At 35.6% G+C, this 23,100-nt stretch overlaps 1 protein-coding gene and 1 pseudogene across 7 annotated transcripts in view; one reads left to right on the plus strand and one right to left on the minus strand.

The window, feature by feature from the left end:
* The window catches only part of DIAPH2 (diaphanous related formin 2), a 921,502-nt gene that overhangs the window by 253,957 nt on the left and 644,445 nt on the right, over positions 1-23,100 (plus strand). For all 7 annotated transcript variants that reach the window (XM_055106523.2, XM_055106524.2, XM_055106527.2 and 4 more), the window contains 4 exons: positions 2,049-2,167; positions 5,560-5,624; positions 8,967-9,071; positions 17,881-18,201. In XM_055106523.2, the coding sequence (XP_054962498.1) occupies positions 2,049-2,167; positions 5,560-5,624; positions 8,967-9,071; positions 17,881-18,201 (610 nt within the window). The remainder of the gene's footprint in view (positions 1-2,048; positions 2,168-5,559; positions 5,625-8,966; positions 9,072-17,880; positions 18,202-23,100) is intronic.
* On the minus strand, positions 13,692-14,290 carry LOC103784752 (NADH dehydrogenase [ubiquinone] 1 beta subcomplex subunit 5, mitochondrial-like; annotated as a pseudogene).

Here is a 23,100-nt window from a genome sequence, read left to right on the forward strand (position 1 = left end):
CATTTTTTAAAAGGTGTTCATTTTTTAAATTTGGCCAGAAGAGACAGATGCACTTGTAAAAATGGGGTACTCCAGCGACAGGACTTTGGTAGCAATGAACCCAACAGATTGCACTGGCCCTGCAATGAATTTTCTTTGCTAGATAGTGATATCACAGAAAAAGCACTGAAGATTCTGGGATAGAACTTTAAAGGTTTTATCTTGTGCATATTAAGTAAGGTTTTACTGTTATTTCTCTTTTTACAGTATTTATCTACTAATAAATGTGATCTTAACATCTAAGAAAATAAAAGTACTAATATTTCAGTTTTATGTCTAGTAGTGTCATCCTTCAAAATAAATGAGTATGAAAATAACCATTAAAGTTAAAAATTTTAGAATCTAGTTAACTGGGAATATATCGGAAAACCACAAAGTTATGAAAAGGCTTCTGAGTGACTGAAATTATCCACAGGCTGGTGACCATGATATTATATTTAACTGTTCAAGAGACTCTTAGTTGTTCTTCGTACTCTAATTTGCGTGAAATTCTGACAACCTAGGTTCTTTGATTTCTCAAAACCTGCTTGATTAAATGGAAAAGGAAAGCTACCATGAGGTCAGCACAGTCTCAACAAAAATTGCAACTGTAAAGCAGCATAGAGAACTATTATAGTTCAGACCAGTACAGTAATTTGTTGGGCATCATGACATTACAGAGAGATAAAAAATGTTTAAAATATTAAATTGTGTGCTGTTTTTTAAGCAACAAGGCTGGTTATACGTTAAAAATTATTGTTGTATTTTTAATTAAGTTCTAACAAATTTAAAAGGGGTACTGTGCCCAAAGGTACTCAGTTACCTGGGGAACATCATTTATGTGAAAGTATCCATTTCTCAGCAACTATGAATAAATAAGAAGTTATCCTCATATGGCATGTTTTTCATCCTAAGAACATCCATGTGAGGCAGAAGTGTGACAAGCATTTTATTCCACTTAGGGATGATTAACCTGGCCCCAGCTGTGTTTTCCTTATTTAACCATTGACTAGACTGAGGTTATAATCCAATATTATTTACTCTAGACCCGAAGATGACTTGAAAAAAACCAGATTTGTAATATGTATTACTATTTATTCTTATTCTTGGGACCAGACCCATTACTAAAGACATAGAAGAGCAATTAGAGTCTATTTGGCTTCATTTACAAACTTTTAGTAGGTTGGCTTTTTATCAGCACACTATACTTAGGGAAGTTTATATCATAATTTGTCTATAGTCGTACTTCTTACTACTGATTTTTCTCTGTTGAATTTATTATCCTTTGACAAATACTAAATCTTACCCAAATTTTAATGCAAAAGTGCCTTTTAAAAAATTTTGCAGTATGTGAGTGGTCATTTTTAAGGCCAGAATTACGCTGATGGATTACAGAATTAGGATATGTTTTAAAACCTCTGACACTTTAAACAAATTGAAGCAATAGCCATGCATATTAAGTGTGTATGCTTTTATAAAATGGGTCTTTTAAAATGTGTTGCATAAATAGATCCTTGGATAGTCTTGTAATATAAGTGGCTCTGTCCAGTTTTGTAAGCTGTCATAGCTATCTTGACTAAAAGTGCTGTAGTAAATTCAAGACATTGCTTGCCACGTAATGTGAAGAAACTCATCCCTTATTGAAATTGAGAACCTGTGGATGCGTAGAACCATTTCTGTATCCATGAATGTAGGACTAATGGCTCATTTGTTTTTATTAACTTTAGAAACAATAGCATAAGTAAATAGAAAAGGTTGATAAGTATCTTTCAACACAAGCATGAATCCCTGCAAACTAGATTATGAAGTCACTAGATGTAGTTGATTACATCACAATGGGTTTGGTACTGTAACACCCAGACCATCCTTAAGCTTAGGCATTCTTGTCCTAAGGAAGTGTAGTGGCTGCAGGATTTTTTAAAACAACTCCAGAAAAAAGACCTAGTTCTTCTAATATGTTGAATGTTTTCTAAAGCAAATTGATTTGCATGGTTAGAAAGGCATTCATGAGTACTTTCTCTCCTTTTCAGGCCACAATATTATAAAATAATTGAGGAATGTGTTTCACAGATAGTGCTACACTGCAGTGGTATGGATCCAGACTTCAAATACAGGCAAAGATTAGACATCGATTTAACTCATCTGATAGGTATGTATCATAATCCTCATTGTCCTCTGATTGTGTTTTATGCCTTCTGTATTATAAGCACTTTTTAAGTGAAGTTCAGTAAGAAGCTTCAGTTCTTACTGAACTTCTATTCATATCTGGTAAATCATTGTGTCTCTGGGCACTCAATTGCTGTAATTGTTAATTATAATGATCATGAGAGTTCTGCCTGTGTGATTAGAAATATTAACCTGTTTAATGAGTTCCAACACTCCTGGAGGTAGTTTAAGCTTAGTGTTCCACAAAAACCCATTATATTATTATAGATGAATGCATTACTATTTAGAAACATGACTCTGAAATCTTTTCATTTTATACTGGTACCTTAGTGGTCTTGTAGAAATCATGTATACAATGGGGTCTCATTATAGTTATGTTATTAATGCCCAAGTTTTAGAAAAGAAATACAGGCTCATTTCAATAACTTGAGACCTTCTAAGGGTATCAAATGGATCAATTTATATTTTCATAGACCTTAGAGTTAGAAAGAATTTGAGGTGATCATATTCATCTCCTTAGATTGCTGAGGAAATGACTTTATATCATCCTAGACTGGTAGTTAGCAGTACTTTTCAGAACAACCTCTGAAGGATGATCTGAACCTTCCCTTGTGAAATGTGCTATGCTATCTAGCCTTATAGCTAAGCAGTCTTATTTATACTTAATTGGAATCACTATTGTTAAGGTTTAAGCATGAACTCATTTGTCTTATATTTAAAGAAAGAAAACAACTATTATATGCCAATTATATATTATTTTTGACTCCACAGCACAAGGCAGATACACAGTAACATTCAAAGATGGATAACTTATTATTTATGTATTATTTCTGTTTTAAATGTAATGCATACTTATTTCAGGCAATCCAGAGACTTACATAAGTGACAAACCACCAATCACATTCGTGATCGCTCCCTTTTCAGCTTGGTACATTTCCTTATATCTCTTTCTCTATGATCTATCTATCTCTCTGTATGCTGATTTTTCTTGGAGCTTTATATTATGAGAGTTTTTCCACATTAACCTTCAAAATGTGACTTTTAATGTCTGTATAATATTCCATTTTGTGAAATACCATAGTCGTTGTAACCAGTCCTTTCTTTTTGTGCATTCATAATTGCTTTTAGATTTTCACAGTCATAAATGAATGTGCTGTCAACATTCTTGTATATAAATGTTTGGCTTTTTCTCACTATTTCCTTAGGATTGATTTCTGTAAGTGAGGGTATGAACTTTCAAAAAGCCAAATGCTTTTCAGAAAGCTTGTGCCAATTTACCCAGCAGTGATTGTGAATTTTAGCCTCACTGCATATTTTTCAATGAGTTTGAAAAACAAGTTTATTTTGCATTTTGTTGAGGGAGTCATAAGGGACTATTTTCAAATATGTGTATTAGCTTATAATCCATTATAGACCATAGTTAGGACACATACACTATTGTTGATTTTGATCTTATTAATCTTAAACATGGAGTCATTGTCACCTCTCACATAATAAACTATAGTTTTTTGAAGTATTTTATAGTTGAAAAATAATTGAATACCTATAAAAAATAATAATTTAGTCAAGTAGTATTCAGTATTCAACAGACGTTTGCTTTGTGTACTGTGTACCAGGTACTTATGATTCTTTACTATTAATCAAAAGTGTTGGGTGAGGAGAGACGAACGGATCAGGTGAGAGAGGATAGTCAGCATCATAAACCCATTGTGATGTTATCCACATGTCATCTCTGCGACTGTGAACAAATCATTTAACTTCTCTAGGTTTTAGTTTCCTCAACTTTAAAATTGAGTAAGTCACATATATGAGTGGCTCTTAATATTTTATGGTCAAAATCCTTTGTGAGAAGTTGACAAATACTTGGAACTTTGATTAGAACACACATATGTTCATGTACACAAAAAATTATCAGGTGCTTCAAGAACTTCTAGGAAACCCATGGATCTGTATTACAAGATGACTTGGACCTGAAGAGATTAGTCTCTTGTAATTTAACAATTCTTTGAGTCTGATATCTTTCATAAATCAGATCGTATCAGATCTCTGCCTGAAACTCTCTGATGCCTTTCCATTGAAATTTAAATTCTAAATCATTACCAACCATGGCTAGGACAGCTTAGATTCGGCTGTTCTTTGACTTCATCATTTCCTACTTTCCTCCTCAGTTGCTTTAAACAAACAAACAAACAAACCAGCTTTATTGAGGTACATTTGATGTAAGAAAAACTACCCATATTTAAGGTATACAATTTGATAAATTTTGCTATTAATATAGACACTTAAAACCATCATCAAAATCAAGATAATAATCCTGTTACCCGCTAAAGTTTCTGCATTGTCCTTTTAGTTCTTTCTTTCCATGTCTACCACATCTTCCCATCCTGGGATATTACTGATCTCTCTCTTACTAGTTACATTTTATAGTCTCTCTCATTAGTTGCATTTCTTAAAATTTTATAAAAATAGAAACATACAGCATATATACTTTTTGCCTGTCTTCTTGCCTTCAGCATAATTATTTTGAGATTCATTCATGTTGTTGTATTGCATGTATCAATAGTTCATTCCTTTATATTGCTGAGTAGTATTCCAGCATATGGATATACCATAGTTTGTTTATGTATACACTTGTTGATGGCCATTTAGGTTCTTTCGAGTTTGGGATTACTATAAATAAAACTGCTGTGAATATTCACATAAATTCTGGGTACTGGTATATGTTTTTATTTCTTTTTGATAAATAAGTGTGGAATGGCTAGATACAGAATAGAGTTTATATATACATAAAATAATGAGAGATACAATATTGCCCAAAAGTTGTTTATATTCTGAAGTGTTTGATTTGACCTGAGAAGTTTGAAGTTAGTTTCCTTATGTACATGATACATTTTGCCCCAGATCAGAAGTTAAGTAAAAATCTTTTCATGAAGAAGCCTGAATTATCGAATGTTATTCTGTCTCTCTCTAGCTTTTTTGTAGGACAATTTTGAATCTTGCTAAGGCTATTCATATCTTATTAATATTATTAAGGTTACACATGGAGTCTTTGCCACCTCTCCACCCATAATAAACCATAGGATTCTGAAGTGTTTTGTAGTTCAAAAATAATTGAATACCCATAAAAATAATTTAATGAAATATATTTTCAGATGCTTGGTTTTGTGCCTCCACAATACTATCAGTGAATTCAGTTTGTATGCTAAAGAAAGAATATATGATTTTTATGTTTTATGTATAGTATAGGTCAATTTCCATTTAATAACGGTTGACATAAAAATGATAGTCTGCATTGCAGAGTTATAGGCTAGAAGACATCTTTTGTCTAGTGATCTCATGCCATAATTTCGAATCACTTTTGTTTGATCTTAATAGATTCTTGTGTGAACAAGGCGAAAGTTGAAGAAAGTGAACAAAAAGCTGCAGAGTTTTCAAAGAAGGTAAGCTTATAAAATATTAGCCATAATCGTTAGGTTAATAATTTAATCACAGTAATACTCTACCTTCTTTATTAATATAAGGGCTTCTAAATGTTTCATTTATGTAGTACTTTATATTTTTGGTTTCAAACATAGCCATGGAATATTGATTTATTTCCTTATAAGGTAAGGTTGCTATTGTTCCCTCATCATCATGTTTAATCCATTATGGAAGAAAAACACTAGCCACATTATACTAAAGTGATACATGAAATAAAATTACATTGCTGAAAGGGTATAGTTGGAAGCAATCAACCAAAATAAATTCTCCCTTTGCTTTCTTGCAGCTGTCGCTTGCAATAGGTAGCTCTTTGGAGAACTGTGAGATGTTTAGCTAGTCTTTTCTGTTGTGGTCTTTTATGTCAGTGCTATTGATAGTACCAACATGTTGCAGTGTTTTCTCTCTTTCTCACTCTCTTTCTCTCTGTTTAGACTTAGCTTCTTTGAATTTCATAATTATCATTTTGTAAGTGATGCTGCTACTTCATGTAGGCCTGGTGGAATTTGAGGATCCCTTTTCTTTCTGTGTTAATGTCTTAAATGCCTTTGAGTAAATGCCAGCTTTATGAATATCCGAATTGTATTCAGATCTAAGCTTGTCTTTTCCTTGTTTCATGGAAGCATAGCTATAATTTTATTAGCTTCTACCACAAGTTTCTCTTTTTTTGTTCTAGAGCCTATTAAGCATTAGTATAGTATTTCTGTCCTGTTGTGTGCAGGCAGAAGGATTGAAGCACATGTCTAAAAGCTCTCCAGTTTTCAGCCTTCTCTCAGCAAGATAATGTGCTTACATATTGCTGTCTCTTCAAAGTTATGACTTACCTTGGAGATTAGATAATCACTTTTGCTATCACTCTAGAAATTATAGAGTATTACTGAAGAAGTTACTTCAGGGCATCTGAAGAAATATCTTTGCTCTTTTAGTTACTAGAATAGATTCTAAGAGCTTGAGCATAAAATGTTTGTGTGGAGCTGTCATTTTTATTGGTGAAAGAAAATGCATGCTTTTTGATTAATAGACCTTCATATTTCTAATGTTCTTGTTTTAAGTAGCACATTTAAAATTCCCTTTGAAAAACCTTAGAATCTCCTTAAGTTTTGGCTGGCACTGTGATTAGACACTGCAAGACTGGAGCAAATTGTGATTATCTGTCTGGTAAAGTTTTTTTGTGAGCATATATATTATGGAAAAAGGAGTCCTAAAGTAATAGAAAAGAAATTTCAGTGTTTGATGCTTTAGTGTCATCACCAACATTTAGAATGAAAACATGTATGGTCTCCCAGTGGTTAGCTACATGCATCCCCTTGTTCTGGGTCATTTTAAGAGGCAGTATAAAGTCATTTTTTAACAAGTACTAGAATGAGAGGCAGTAGTTGTGAGATCTGATCTCAGCTTTTCCACTAATTAGCTGTGACTTTGGGTAAGCCACTTACTCTCTTTAGATCTTAGTTTCTTCATCATTAAAAGGAAAGAATAAAATTAGTGGACTTGTAAGAAGACCTCTTCCAGCTCACATATTTCAGGCTTCTGTGATCCCCGTTTGCTGTGTTTGCAGATTAAGGTAATTTTAAATTAAAAGCAGAAACATTGTGTGCCTCTCCTCCAACATACTAATAAACCATTTTTAGAGGAAAAAATGTGTATAGTGTGCTTGTGTAGGTGCCATGATTTAGAAGCACATAGGAGAAGCTAACTTTAGGAGTGGGGATGGGAGTACAGATTGAGATAAATCTTAACACAGATAGTAGTAAAGGCAAACAAGCTCACATTGGAGGATATCCATCTTCTTAATGAAGTAGGAAAACAAGGTCATTGACTGAAGGATATATGGATCCTTCACTCCAAGGATCTGGGGTAGGTTTGAAATTTAAAGAAATTAGAGAATATTTGGGCCAGGATCTGTGGGACATTTTCCCGGGATTCAAGGAGAGATGAATAAAAGCATTTCAGGTTCGACCCAAACAGTATTATTATCCAGTTTGCTCACCCACTCTTCAGACTTAGATCAGAATGGCATTTTATAATTTCCAAAGGTCAAAGCTACTATGAGGATGAATATTTGTTAACAGTGAACATACTTTTGTATTGTTCCACAAACTCTTAAGATGGTTTTGGGCAGTAGATGTATCACTTTTAGAAACAGAAATAACATTGTTAGAATAATGTATAGACTTCTAAATTGACTTGAAACAACATTGACAATAAAGGGCAAATAAAATGTTCTATAGCCAGACCCAGGCAGTATTCACTGGAAATATGCAGGCAGGTTTGTGCCTGCTTAGCGCCCTGTCTGAGGTAAGGGCTAAGGCAGGATACAGTGAATAATATTAACCATTCAGTCTTTTTGGCTTAGCACCCCATATTTTAACCTCTAGTTTTTCCTCTCATAACATGCTATACAAATGTTTTGGTTAACCATCTGAATGAGACTGCTATTAGGGCATCCTACTGTCAGAGTTTGTGAAGTACTGCTTTATGGATTCTAGACAACTAAGATTGTAATAGAAACAATTCCAATTTGTATTAATATATGTACATTTGAGCATTCTAAAAGTGCAATTTCTTTTCAAGATTAAATATAGTTAAGGAGTTGAAACTGCTTGATGGTTTATTTTTAGATTTCATTTTCTAATTCATTAAACTTAAAAGTATGGGATGAGGCTGCACATGGTGGCTCACGCCTGTAATCCCAGCACTTTGGGAGGCCGAGGCAGGTGGATCTCCAGAGGTCAGGAGTTCAAGATCAGCCTGGCCAACATGGTGAAACCCATCTCTACTAAAAATACAAAAATTAGCCAGGTGTGGTGGTGCGCACCTGTAATCCTAGCTACTTGAGAGGCTGAGGCAGGAGAATTGCTTGAACCCAGGAGGTGGAGGTTGCAGTGAGCTGAGATCATGCCACTGCACTCCAGCCTGGGTGACAAGAGTGAAACTCTGTCTCAAACGGTATGGGATGAAATATTTTTAAAATTATTAATTCTAAAATTGAATTTTCATTACCAAAACAATAAAAATGTCCATTATGTGTGAAGAGAGACTTTTCAGTCTACCTTTTTGTCTTTGTATTTTTTTTCAGAAGTGAAAATGTGTTTTCTTACCTTGGGTAGGGGGCATATTTCTTCTTTACTACTCCACCTCCACTTGGATACTTAATTGTTATGAAAATAATTACAAGCTGTGATTTTCTGAGTGATCTGGGAATTCAACTAAGTAAAAACCACTCCACTTATTTAATACATAATGTTCTTTAAAGCGTTCTGAAAACTATATTATTAACTGTACATTGATGGTGATCATTGCAGTTCGATGAAGAGTTCACAGCTCGACAGGAAGCTCAAGCAGAGCTTCAAAAAAGAGATGAGAAAATCAAAGAACTTGAAGCAGAAATCCAGCAACTTCGAACCCAGGTAATGAAAGAAGATATAGACTTTGTGTCATGTCACAATGAGTTTGATGGTAAAAAATTATCTTGTTATATAGAAGGAAAAATGTGACCAGAAGCAGACTTTTTGGCAGTTTTACATTTTCATTGAAATAACTATACAGATTTTATATTCCAGGGCAATAAATCATTTTAATGCTTGGAAAAAAAAATAAAGCATTAGTTGCTCAAATGGCCCTGAATATTTTTAATAGAATATATTACACAAGCAAAAGTGTTTTTGAGATGAAATTTTCGTGATGATTTGAAAAATTGGGTACATGCTATTTTCTTTCAAAAAGAATGTAGAAATAGTCATTAATTGTAATTATCCCAAAAGCTTCTTGAGATCTCTTTGAATCTCAAGTAAATTTCCACCTACATTTCCTATGGTGAAAAGCTCCCATATATACTTAAAATTTCAATTAGGGTGTCTAAACTTTCAAACTGATTGTGTATTCTCCTCAATATACTTTATGTCTTAAATTAATATTAAGAAATTGAAGATGAGCCAGGCATGGTGGCTCACGCCTGTAATCCCAGCACTCTGGGAGGCTGAAGCGGGCAGATCACGAGGTCAGGAGATCAAGACCATCCTGACTAACAGTGTGAAACCCCGCCTCTACTAAAAATACAAAAAAAAAAAAAAAAAAAAAAATTAGCCGGGAGTGGTGGTGGGCTCCTGTAGTCCCAGCTACTCGGGAGGCTGAGGCAGGAGAATGGTGTGAAACCAGGAGGCAGAACTTGCAGTGAGCCGAGATCACGCCACTGCACTCCAGCCTGGGTGACAGAGCGAGACTCCGTCTCAAAAAAAGAAAAAAAAAAAAAGAAGTTGAAGATGATGTCTTAACATAGTGGGTGCTCAGTAGATATTTGTTGATTGACTAGGTCTGTTTCCACCAGTCTAGTGAACGATTACTTCAAAAGTCACCAACAAACTCCAAAATACCCAATCCGGGGGCCTTTTCCTACCCTTAGCCTGTATTACTTATCTCTAATATTTGATCATTTCTTTTCAATAAATTAATCTCTTTCTCTGTCTGTTTCCCTCCCTCTCTTTTTCTTGGACTTCTTTTTCTACATGTTTGAGAACTTAGTTTCTCCTTATTTTTTCATCCTCAAATGGTGACCTTCCACAATATTCTGTCCTCTGCTCTTTTCTTTTTTGTGTATATTTTTGCTGTACTATTCCATTCAGTATCATACATTCACATATCCCCTTTTAATAGGGGTCAAGTCTCTTGAGTTTGTCTTCTAGTTCCAGCTCGTGATTAGCTACCCCCATAGGATGGTCCTGTTGCATGTTGAAATCAAACCCAGTTTTGTGGTTTTGCCTCTTTCCTCAAACCAGTTTGTTGTCCATTTCCTGTTTAAATTTTACTACCAATTTTAAAGATGGTGAAGCTGGAGTTTTCTTTCCCTTTTCCCTGCCCCACCCACTGACAAATTAAGCTAGTCAGTTTTATGTCTGTTCTTTCTTCAACTCCACTCATACTACACCTCTTTGCATCAAACCCCAGAAACCTCCAGGTTCCCTCTCTTATGATGTCTTGCCTGGACTATTATAATTGTTGCCTAACTTTTCTCCCTCCTCAAATTCATCCTTTATGTCAGTGGCAAATTAATCTTCCTGAAACAATTCCCTGATTATTGTTACTCCAGCCTTTAATATGTTCACTTGTTGCCTGTTGCAGACAGGATTAAATAAAATCTCCTTACCAGGAATGTTAAGACCCTCTGGCATGAGTTTTTCCTCCTTTATCTCCCCTTTGCAGCCTAGGCTCTGACTGCTCCCCTAACTACAGCCTCTGTTGCAGCTAAGTCACCTTTCCTCCCTTCACATTTGGAAATTACTGTCTCCATACTTAACCCTTCTGCCAGCATTTCCCAGAGATTAGTTACAGAAATGCCAATAGGTTGTTCATGACGAAAGCATTCCATAGTCCAATAAATTGAGTACGCATGAAATTCTCATCTTAGAGAGTCATAATACTCATTAGCATATTAAAGGTCCCAGATATTTTACACTGAAAAAACCTGCCTACATCTTTTTCATATAGATTTCCCATACTCATTTGACCACGGCACCCTTTATCTCAGAGCACCCTTCAACATCTCCTGGAAATAGTGTTTTCATAGAGCTTAGTTGAGAAATGTTGGCATATATTATTCTCTGTAAGAAATTCCCTCCTTTGCTCATCTGTGTGTGTGAAATGTATCCTTTAAGGAGAAGCTCATTAAGACATCTTTTGGAAAGCTTCACCAAAAACTCCATTAGCGAATTTCTCCGAACTTTCATATCACTTTTCTAGACCACTCATGGGATATTTGTGTGCCTGCTCTATTTCTTCTGCTAGAGCATAGACACCTTGAGGACAGTGTATTTCTTATTAAAGGCCCCACTGTACCTAGCACAGGCCTTTACCGCACAGTGAGTAGTTGCTTACTTATGGTTAAATTAACTGTAAAAAGTGCAGAATCATGAAGCATTCTCAACTCCTGGCCTCAAGCATTCCTCCTACCTTAGCCTCCCAAGGAGTAGCTGGGATTACAGGTGCACGCACAGGGCTGTATACTTTCTAGTGTGCCCAAAATAATGTCAAATACTAAATTATTCATTTACCATATTCAATTTGCAATACGATGTGGTAGCCTAATTTAATTATTCAATTCCTAATTGTTCATGGGAGGGAAAGGAAAGGCTGATATGATTTGATTTTTAAAGGCTGGTAGCATTTAATATAAATATTTGAGATTCCTTATTAAATCTGTAAAATATACATTTAACTTGAGTAAAATTTTATTTAAATAATAGCATTTTGTGGTTGTATAAAATTCCCAAAATAAATGTGATCTAATAGAGGTGAAAAATTGACTGATGTTTACAAACGTATATTACTTTGAATTACGTTGTCCATTAATTAAAAAATGGGAAACGACACACATTTTGCCTTTCGAAGTATGAAAAATATCATGTCATACACAAAATTTGTAGGATAAATTACTAATTTTCTGAACCTTTAATTTTGCCACAATTACTTTTATCTCAGTTAAGACTATAAAATGAGACTGTTTTCCATAGTTTTGCTACTTTCAAAGTAAAATTAAAATAATTTTACATATTTTAATCTTGTCTTTCTTTCTAACCTCAGAGAGAAAATTGCATTCCAGGAGAGGATGGTTATTTGCTAAGTATAGAAACACTTTAGTTGTATGTATGTATATACATACATTAACATTCATCTATGTGAAAAAACTAGTGTGAGTGAATATTATGGGTAACCTTTCCATGATCTTGTCTACCTGTGAGTGTTAGTTTTAATATTTTTGTAAATAGGTCAGTCCTTTCAACTGGCTGTTCCAAAAATTTGCTTCAGCTTACTTTCTAAAGATATTTATGGCCGTGCACAGTGGCTCACGCCTGTAATCCCAGCACTTTGGGAGGCCGAGGCGGGCAGATCACGAGGTCAGGAGTTCTAGACCAGCCTGGCCAACATGGTGAATCCCCATCTCTACTAAAAATACAAAAAATTAGCCGGGAGTGGTGGCAGGCGCCTGTAATCCCAGCTACTCGGGAGGCTGGGGCAGGAGAATAGCTTGAAACCGGAAAGCAGAGGTTGCAGTGAGCTGAGATTGTGCCACTGCACTCCAGCCTGGGCAACAAGAGCAAAACTCTGTCTCAAAAATAAAATAAAATAAAATAAAATAAAATAAAATAAAATAAAATAAAATAAAATAAATGAAAAAGGTATTTATAAATTCAGTTAGAAGAACTAAATAATCCAAGTAGAAAATTTATATTAATAATGGTGAGAGGGCTAGGCACAGTGGCTCTTGCCTTTAATACCAGCAATTTAGGAGACCAAGGTGGGAGGATTCCTTGAGCCCAGGAATTTGAGACTGTTCTGGGCCACATAGTGAGACCCCATCTTAAAAAAAAAAAAAATTAGCCTGGGGTAGTGGTGCATGCCTGTAGTCCCAGTTAGTCAGGAGACTGAGATGGGAGGATCACTTGAGTCCTAGAGTTCAAGGCTGCAATGCACTATGATTTTGCCACTGTACTCCAGCCTGTGCAAGAGCGAGACTGTCTCTGAATGAATGAATGAATGAGTGAGGACAAAAAGGACACTATCCCGAGAAATTTAATTAGCTTTTTTTGTTGTTCACTGAAAATTTGTTTATTAAGTTGTTAATGTTTTACAGAGTTCGTTCAATATTTTATGGAACTTAAAATCCTGAGTTTCCCCTCAATAATACAGATGTCTGTAATACAGACATTTGTACAAACTACTACAATTACTGATGCCTTATATAATTAGACTTCTATAACTTCCATTTGTCAGGTAAATAAAACACCTCTCAAAGTTACCACAACTTTAGGAGTTCACAAATTCCTATTTCTGCAGTTTTTCATTAGTATATTTTAAACTTTCATAAAAGAGGAAACCAAAACCTCCAAATCAAAAGCCTTAATATGAACCAACATTGAGAAACAGAGTAATGTAAGAAGCTCTTTTATTCATCACGGAGAACAAAAATACAGAATATTTTTACTAATTTATTTTCCACTAAAGAGAATACACTTTGTATTTAGATAAATAAATGTTTATTTACTGGGAGTTGCTTTTGGAGAATGATCCATAATTGCCCTATCAATGGTCACATATTGATACCAGGGTCCATCTCTTCTCTTCCACATTAATCTTCGTACTTCCAGCTCCTTTATCTGCAGTTCAGCCTTTTCAGTTTCAGTCTGAAGGATAGCCATTGTTCTTTCGTAATTATTTTCAGGATCATCATAGAAAGTATGGACAATCCATCTCAATATAGGATGCTTATAATATGCCCATTTTTCTGGGATATAGCCTTCTGGAATTCCTACTAGTTCAGTTTCACCAATGAATACATTCACTAGAGTTTCTCCAATTGCCACTGGAATCCCTATAAACAAAATGTAGAATTTCAATAAATTAAAAAAACACCCATTGTAGAATCCAGAAGGTTTCATGATAAATAGTCTTTTTCCTATGATCTCCACTGTGTTAAACAGGAGTGACAGCTTTAACAAAGCCACGGGTGAGGAAGCCCCTGAATCCCAGTCGAGTGTCAAGGCACTGGCCAGACAGCTGCCACTGCAGTGACTGAGGCCTGTTGCAAAAAACTCATGGCTGCCTTGGCTGCCTTAATTAGTTGTAAACGTTTCATTCTGTTAATCTAATGTCGTATCTTGATTAAAACAGATGTGTGTTCATTGGTAGTGGTTTCATAAGAATGTTTATAATGAACAGCTCTACTTTTCATATATATTTATCTAGCAAAGTGAGCCATTGTGATCAGTACTGGTTTAAGGAAATGGATATAGATTAATCATCTCTAAAAAGAACGTGATATGGATTGCAGTGTTCCCTTTCATCTGTTATCCATTGTCATTAGAGAATGAGCTTGAAGTTACTTTCTGATAGAAATGTTATATCCTCCTCATAATCCTATCTATTTGAATTAATTGTCCTCATTGTAAATGGCACCCATTCATGAAGAGACAGTCTTTTATATTGGAATGAGGATGGTATTAGATGTAAGAAGAACCACATTGAAATTCTAATCATGTTCAGACTCTGAAACTTTTGGTTAGTCATTTAACTTTTTTTGCAGCTAACAGTTTCCTCATCTTTAAGCAGTGAAATAAAGGTGAGATAATAATGCCCTATCTGTATTACAGGGTTATAATAGGATCAAAAGAAATAATAAATGTAAAAATGTTGATAAGCATATATTACTATGGAAATGGATGCTATTTAGTATTTATTATTGGTGTTAGAAGCCAGCTAAGTTACTAGAGCCATGAAACAGACTCTTTGTATGAAGCTAATTAGCCCCCAAGGGAATTTAATCCATAACCTTGTATTTATTATCCCATATTCAAACCAACTAATCTAACTGGTCCAAGCCATACACTGTACTTCTTTTTTACATATATTTATAAAGAAAGTTAATTTTTCATTATTTTAGAGGAGTATTTCACAAAATCTTTGAGGATACTGTATTAGTCCGTTCTCACACTGCTATGAAGAAATACCTGAGACTGGGTAATTTATAAAGGGAAGAGGTTTAATTGACTTGCAGTTTTGCAGAGCTGGGGAGGCCTCAGGAAACTTACAATCATGGTGGAAGGGGAAGCAAACACATCCTTCTTCACATGGCAGCAGCAAGGAGAAGTGCCAAGCAAAAGGGGAAAAGCCTCTTAAAAAACCATCAGATCTTCGGAGAACTCAGACTTATCAATTATTCATTATTCATTATTCAATTATCTCCCCCTGGTCCCACCCTTGACATGTGGGGATTATTACAATTCAAGGTGAGATTTAGATGGCGATGCAGAGCTAAACCATATCATTCCACCCTTAGCCCTTCCCAAATCTCATGTCCTCACATTTCAAAACACAATCATGCCCTTCCAACAGTTCCCCAAAGTCTTAACTCATTCCAGCATTAACCCAAAAGTCCAAGTCCAAAGTCTCATCTGAGACAAGTTATGTTCCTTCTGCCTATGAGCCTGTAAAATCAAAAGCTAGTCACTTCCTAGATACAATGGGGATACAGGCATTGGGTAAATACACCCATTTCAAATGGGAAAAATTGGCCAAAACAAAGGGACTGCAGGCCCCATGCAAGTCTGAAATCCAATAGGGCAGTCATTAAACCTCAGAGTTCTGAAATGATCTCCTTTGACTCCATGTCTCATATCCAAGACATGCTGATGCAAGAGGTGGGTTTCCACAACCTTGGGCAGCTTTGCCCCTGTGGCTTTGCGGGGTGCAGCCTCCCTGCTGATTGCTTTCACAAGTTGGTGTTGAGTGTTTGTGGCTTTTCCAGGTGCATGGTGCAAGCCATCAGTAGATCTGTCATTCTGGGGTCTGGAGGATGGTGGCCCTCTTCTCACTAGGCAATGCCCCAGTGGGGACTCTGTGTGGGGGCTCCAACCCCACATTTCCCTTCTGCACTGCCCTAGCAGAGATTCTCCATAAGGGCTCCACCCCTGCAGCAAACTTCTGCCTGGACATCCAGGCGTTTTCATACATCCTCTAAAATCCAGGCAGAGGTTCCCAAACCTCAATTCTTCACTTCTGTGTACCTGCAGCCTCAACACCGCCTGGAAGTTGCCAAAGCTTGGGGCTTGCACCCTCTAAAGCTATGTCTTGAAATGTACCATGACTCCTTTTATCCATGGCTGAAGTGGCTGGGATGCAGGGCACCAAAGAGACTGCACACAGCGGGAGGGCCCTGGACCTGGCACAGGAAACTATTTTTCTCTCCTAGGCCTCCAGGCCTGTGATAGGAGGGGCTGCCATGAAAGTCTCTGACATGCCCTGGAGACATTTTCCTCATTTTCTTGGTGATTAGCATTTGGCTCCTCATCACCTATGCAAATTTCTGCAGAGGGCTTGAATTTCTCCCCAGAAAATGGATTTTTCTTTACTACTGCATTGTCAGTCTGCAAATGTTTTTAAACTTTTATGCTCTCTTCCTCTTGAACGCTTTGCCACTTAGAAATTTTTTCTGCCAGATACCCTAAATCATCTCTCTCAAGTTCACAGTTCCACAGATCTTTAGGGCAGACAAAATGCCACCAGTCTCTTTGCATTGCAAGAGTGACCTTTATTCCAGTTCCCAACAAGTTTCACATCTCCATCTGAGACCACCTCATCCTGGACTTTATTGTTTATATCATTATCAGCATTTTGGTTAAAGCCATTCAACAAGTCTCTAGGAAGTTCCAAACTTTCCCGCATTTTCCTATCTACTTCTGAGCCCTCCAAACTATTCCAACCTCTGCCTGTTACCCAGTTCTAAAGTTGCTTCCACATTTTTGGGTTGCTTCCACATTTTTGCATATCTTTATAGAAGCACCCAACTATCCGGTGCCAATTTACTGTATTGTTGTTCTCACACAACTATGAAGAAATACCTGAGACTGGGTAACTTTTTTTTTATTTTATTATTTCTTTGAGATGGAGTCTCGCTCTGTCACCAAGGCTGGAGTGCAGTGGCGTGAGCTCAGCTCACTGCAACCTCTGCCTCCTGGGTTAAAACGATTCTCCTGCCTCAGCCTCTCGAGTAGCTGGGATTACAGGCATGTGTCACCATCCCCAGCTAATTTTTGTATTTTTAGTAGAGACAGGGTTTCGCCATGTTGGCCAGGCTGGTCTTGAACTCCTGACCTCAGGTAATTCACCTGCCTCGGTCTTCCAAAGTGTTAGGATTACAGGCGTGAGCCACCGCACCTGGCTGAGACTAGGTAATTTATAAAGGAAAGAGGTTTAATTTACTCAGTTCTGCAGGGTTGAGGAGGCCTCAGGAAACTTCCAATCATGGCCAAAGGGGAAGCAAAACACATCCTTCTTCACATCGCAGTAGCAAGGAGAAGGGCCAAGCAAAAAGGGAAAATCCCCTTATAAAACCTTCAGGTCTTGTGAGAGCTTGCTCATGATCACGATTTCGGTGGGAACACAGAGCCAAACCCTATCAGATACCAACTTTCCTAGCATTTGTGTGTTAACAGAAGTAGTCACTGTCCAGAATTTATAATGCTTATAAAAAATCTACACAGGCCTTTTTCATATACTGTTAAACCCTTAGATCTTGCGAAATATTTAGATATTTTAGTAATATCTAAAAAAGTATATATGATCTTAAAACATAAGATAAATAAACTACAAATATCTATTGATATATATTTCTTCAGTTTTTTCAATTATATTTTATAAGCATTTAAACTTGGATTATTTATATTTCAGGCACAAGTACTCTCAAGTTCATCAGGAATTCCAGGTCCTCCTCCAGCACCTCCATTGCCAGGTGTAGGGCCGCCTCCACCACCACCCGCGCCACCTCTACCCGGAGGAGCTCCTCTTCCTCCTCCACCACCTCCTTTACCTGGAATGATGGGGATACCACCACCACCCCCACCACCACTTTTATTTGGGGGACCTCCTCCACCACCACCCCTTGGAGGAGTTCCTCCTCCCCCAGGAATATCACTTAATCTACCTTATGGAATGAAGCAGAAAAAAATGTATAAACCTGAAGTGTCCATGAAGAGAATCAATTGGTCAAAGGTAATACTAAAACTAGAGTTTTTTTTACTTTGTCTAGCTTTTGTTGATCATTGCTATGTGTACACATTGTATAATGTTTGAGAGTATGACTGCTGACTCTTTCCGTTCCTTTGTGGGTTCATCATTTTATGTCCATCTTTCAATTTAGGTTGTAGATAATTGGAAACTCTCCAGATGGTTTGACATTGTGAAGTAGGCAAAAGGAAAATCAAAGTGATGTAGAGAATAATATTTGAAATATACCAACAAATGAAAAGCAATTTTGATTCTTTTAACATAGCTTTTCTTTAAAAATTTTTTATTGATATGTAATATTTGTACGTATTTATGGGGTACATATGATTTTTGCTACATGCATAGAATGTGTAATGATCAAGTCAGGGTATTTAGGATACCCATCACCTTTAACATTTGTCATTTGTTTGTGTTGAGAACATTCAGATCTTCTCTTCTAGTTATTTTGAAATATACAACATATTGTTAACTATGGTCACTTTACTGCGCTATCAAATGGTAGAACTTATTCCTTTTATCTAACTATATGTTCATACCCATTAACCTATCTCTCTTCACCCTCCCACCTCCCACACACACCCTTCCCAGTCTCTGGTAACTATCATTCTATTCTCTACCTTCATGATACTCACTTTTTAAGCTCCTATATATGAGTGAGAATATATGATATTTGTTTTTCTGTGTCCAGCTTTTTTCACTTAACATAGTGATCTCCAATTCCATACATATTGCTGCAATGACAGGATTTCAGTCTTTTTTATAGTTGAATGGTATTCCATTATGTCTCAATACTATATTTTCTTTATCCATTCATCCGTTGATGGACACTTAGCTTGATTTCATATCTTGATTTCATATCTTTGCCATTGTGCCTAGTGCTGCAATAAACATGAGGGTGCAGGTATCTCTTTGATATACTGATTTCCTTTCCTTTGTATAAATACTCAGTGGTCAGATTACAGCATTATTGTATGGTAATCCTGTTATTTAGGAGCATTATTGTATGGTAATCCTATTATTTATATTTTTGAGAAATCTTTATAGTGTTTTCCATAATGGCTGTACTATTTACATTCCTAATAACAGTATATGAAAGTTCCCTTTTCTCCACATCTTTGCCAGCATTTTGTCTTTTTGATAATAGCTATTCTAATTGGCATAAGATGCCAGTAAGATACCTCACTGTGGTCTTGATTTGTATTTCCCTGGTCATTAATGATGTTGAGCACATTTTCATATATCTTGGCCATTTGTTTGTCTTCTTTTGAGAAATGTCTACTTAAATTATTTGTCTACTCTTTAACGTGATTATTTGTTTTGTTGCTATTGTTTGGGTTTCTTGTATTTTTTGGATATTAGTCCATTGTTGGATAGTTTGCAGATATTTTTTCCCATTCAACAGATTGTCTCTTTACTCTGTTAATTGTTCCCTTTTCTATGCGGAAGCGTTTTAGTTTAATATAATCTCACTTACCCATTTTTGTTTTTGTTTCCTGTGCTTTTCAGGTCTTAGCCACAAAATCTTTGCCTATATTAGTGTCCTGGAGCATTTGTCTTGTTTTCTTCTAGTAGTTTTATAGTCTCAGGTCTTATGCTTAAGTCTTTAATCAATGTTGAGTCCATTTTTATATATTGTGGGAGATATAGGTCAGGTTTAATTCTTTTGCAAATGGATGTCCAGTTTTCCTATCATCATTTATTGAAGAGGGTGTCCTTTCCCCATTGCATGTTCTTGGCACATTTGTGCCAAATCTGTTAGCTGTAAATATATGGATTTACTTCTGGGTTCTCTATTCTATTCCATTGGTGTATATATCTCTTTTTACATTAGTACCATGCTGTTTTGACTACTATAGCCTTGTAGTATATTTTGAAGTCAACGTCCTGCTTTGATCTTTTTGCTCAGGATTGCTTTGGCTATTCAGGCTCTTGTGTGGTTCCATATGAATTTTAGGATTATTTTTCCTATTTTTTGTGAAAAAATGTTAATGGTATTTTGATAGGGATTGCATTGAATCTGTAGATTGCTTTGAGTTGTATGGTCGTTTTAACAGTGTAAATTCCTTTATTCTATGAGCATTGTCTCTTTCCATTTGTTTGTGTCCTCTTTAATTTCTTTCATCAGTGTTTTGTAGTTTTTCTTATAAAGGTCTTTTACTTCTTTGGTTAAATTTATTCCTAGGTTTTTAATTTTTTTGTAGCTATTGTAAATGAGATTGCCTTTTTATTTTTTTTCCAGCAAGTTTATTGTTCAGCTATAGAAACATTAATAAATTTTGTGTGTTGATTTTGTATCCTCCAACTTACTGAATTTATTAATTATATGAGTTTTTTGTGGGGTGTTTAGGTATCTCCAAATGTCAGATCATGTTGTCTGCAAAGAGGGACAGTTTGATGTTGTCTTTTCCAATTTGGATGTCCTTTATTTCTTTGCTTGACTGATTGCTCTGGCTAGGACTTCCAGTACTATGTTGAATAGGAATGGTGAAAGTGAGCATCCTAGTCTTGTTCCAATTCTTAGAGGAAAGGCTTTCATGTTTTGTCCATTCAGTATGATGTTAGCAATGGGTTTGTCATATATGGCATTTATTATATGGAGGTATGTTCCCTCTCTGCCTAATTGTTGAGAGTTTTTATTGTGGAGGGATGTTACATTTTATCAAATGCTTTTTCTACATCTGTTGAGATAATTATATAGTTTTCGTTTTTCATTCTTTTGATGTGATGTATCACGTTTATTGAATGGCATATGTTAAACAATCTTGGCATTCATGGGGTATATCCCATTGATTATGATGTATTATCTTTTGGATGTGCTGTTGGATTCAGTTCCCTAGTATTTTGTTGAGGATGTTTATGCCTGTGTTCATCTGGGATATTCTTTAATTGTTGTGTCCTTGTTTGGTTTTGGTATTGGGGTAATGCTGGCCTCGTAGGATGAGTTAGGAAGAATTTCCTGCTCTTTAGTTTTTTGGAATAGTTTGACAAGAATTGGTGTTAGTTCTTTTTTACAAGTTTGGAAGAATTCATTAGTAAAGTCATTAGTCCTGGGGCTTTTCTTTATTGGGGGGACTTTCTTGGTAGATTATATGTGTCCAGTAATTTATCCATTTCCTCTGGCTTTTCAGCTTGTTAATGTATAGTTGTCCATAGTAGTCTCTGATATCTTTTGTATTTCTGTGCTATCAGTTGTAAGGTCTCCTCTTCCATTTCTGATTCTGTTTATTTAGGTCTTTCTTTTTTTTTTTCTTTTCTTGGATAATCCAGCTAGTGGTTTATCAATTTTATCTTTTCAAAAAAAAAAACCTAACTTTTTGTTTTGTTGCTCTTTTGTATTATATTTTTAATCTCTGTCTGGCTCAGTTCTGCTCTGATCTTTATTATTTTTTTCCTTCTACTGATTTGGGGTTTGGTTTGTTCTTGCTTTTTTAGTTCCTTCAGGTGCAAAATTAAACTGTTTATTTGACATCTTTCCATTTTTTCGAAGTAGGTGTTTATTGCTATAAACATCCCTCTTAGCATTGCTTTCCACAGGTTTTGATATATTGTTTTTTTAATTTTCACTTACGTTAATACATTTTTTAATTTTTTTCTTAATTTTTTAATTGACCCAGTGGTCATTCAGGAGCATGTTCTTTAAGTCTATGTACTTGCATAGTTTCTGAAATCTCTCTTATTATTGATGTCTAATTTTATCCCATTGTGGTCTGAGAAGATACTCGATATGATTTTGATTTTTAAAAATTTGTTGAGACTTGCTTTTTATAGTAGCATATGATCTATCCTTGAGAATGTTTCTTATGCTGATGGGAAGAATGTTTATTCTGTAGCTGTTGCATAAAATGTTCTGTAAATGTCTTTTAGGCCTGTTTGTTCTAAAGTGCAGTTTAAATCCAATGTTTATTTGTTGATTTTCTGCCTAGATGATCTGTCTAATGCTGGGAGTAGGGTGTTGAAGTCCCCAACTATTACTATGTTAGAGTGTACCTTTCCCTTTAGATCTAATAATATTTTCTTTGTATATCTGGGTGCTCCAGTGTTGGGTACATATATATTTTGACATGTTACATCCTCTTGCTAAAGTGATGCCTTTCTCTCTCTCTCTCTCTCTATATATATACATACCTACTTTGTCTCTTTTTACTATTTTTGACTTAACATCTGTTTGATCTGATATATGTATATTTACTCCTCACTTTTGGTTACCATTTGCAATTTAATATCTTCTATTTTCAGCCTATGTGTGTCTTGCAGGTGAAATATGTTTCTTGTTGGAAGCATATAGTTGGGTCATGTTTTTTAGTACATTCAGCCAGTCTATATCTTCTAAGTGGGCAATTTAATTGGTTTACATTCAAGTTTATTATTGATAGGTGAGGAGTTATTCCTGTCATTTTTTTAATTGTTTTCTGTTAATTTTGTGTATCCGTTGTTTTTTTCTTTCTTTGTTATTGTTTATCCATGTGGTTTAGTAGTTTTCTGTAGTGTTAACATTTGAGTCCTTTCTCTTTCTCATTTGTGTATCTGCTCTACATGTGAGTTTTATACTTTCATGTGCTTTCATGATATATTCTCTTTCAGATACGTAGGACTTCCTTAAGCATTTCTTGTAGGGCTTGTCTAGTGGTGATGAATTCCCTCAGTTTTTGCGTGTTTGGGAAAGACATTATGTATTTCTCCTTCATTTTTGAGGGATAGATTTGTTGGGTATATACAACTGGCTTCTTTTTTTTTTTTTTTTTTTTTCTTTTGGCACTTTAAATATAGTGTCCCATTCTCTCTTGGCCTGTAGCCTCTCCAATATGCTGCACCACGTGTTCCTGGGATGTAGGACACCTTGTGGGCTAGAGTGCTGGGACCTGGTCTCATTGCTGGATCTAGCCA

This window comes from Pan paniscus, chromosome X (genome assembly GCF_029289425.2).
Source record: "Pan paniscus chromosome X, NHGRI_mPanPan1-v2.0_pri, whole genome shotgun sequence".
In the NCBI taxonomy this organism is placed as follows: domain Eukaryota; kingdom Metazoa; phylum Chordata; class Mammalia; order Primates; family Hominidae; genus Pan; species Pan paniscus.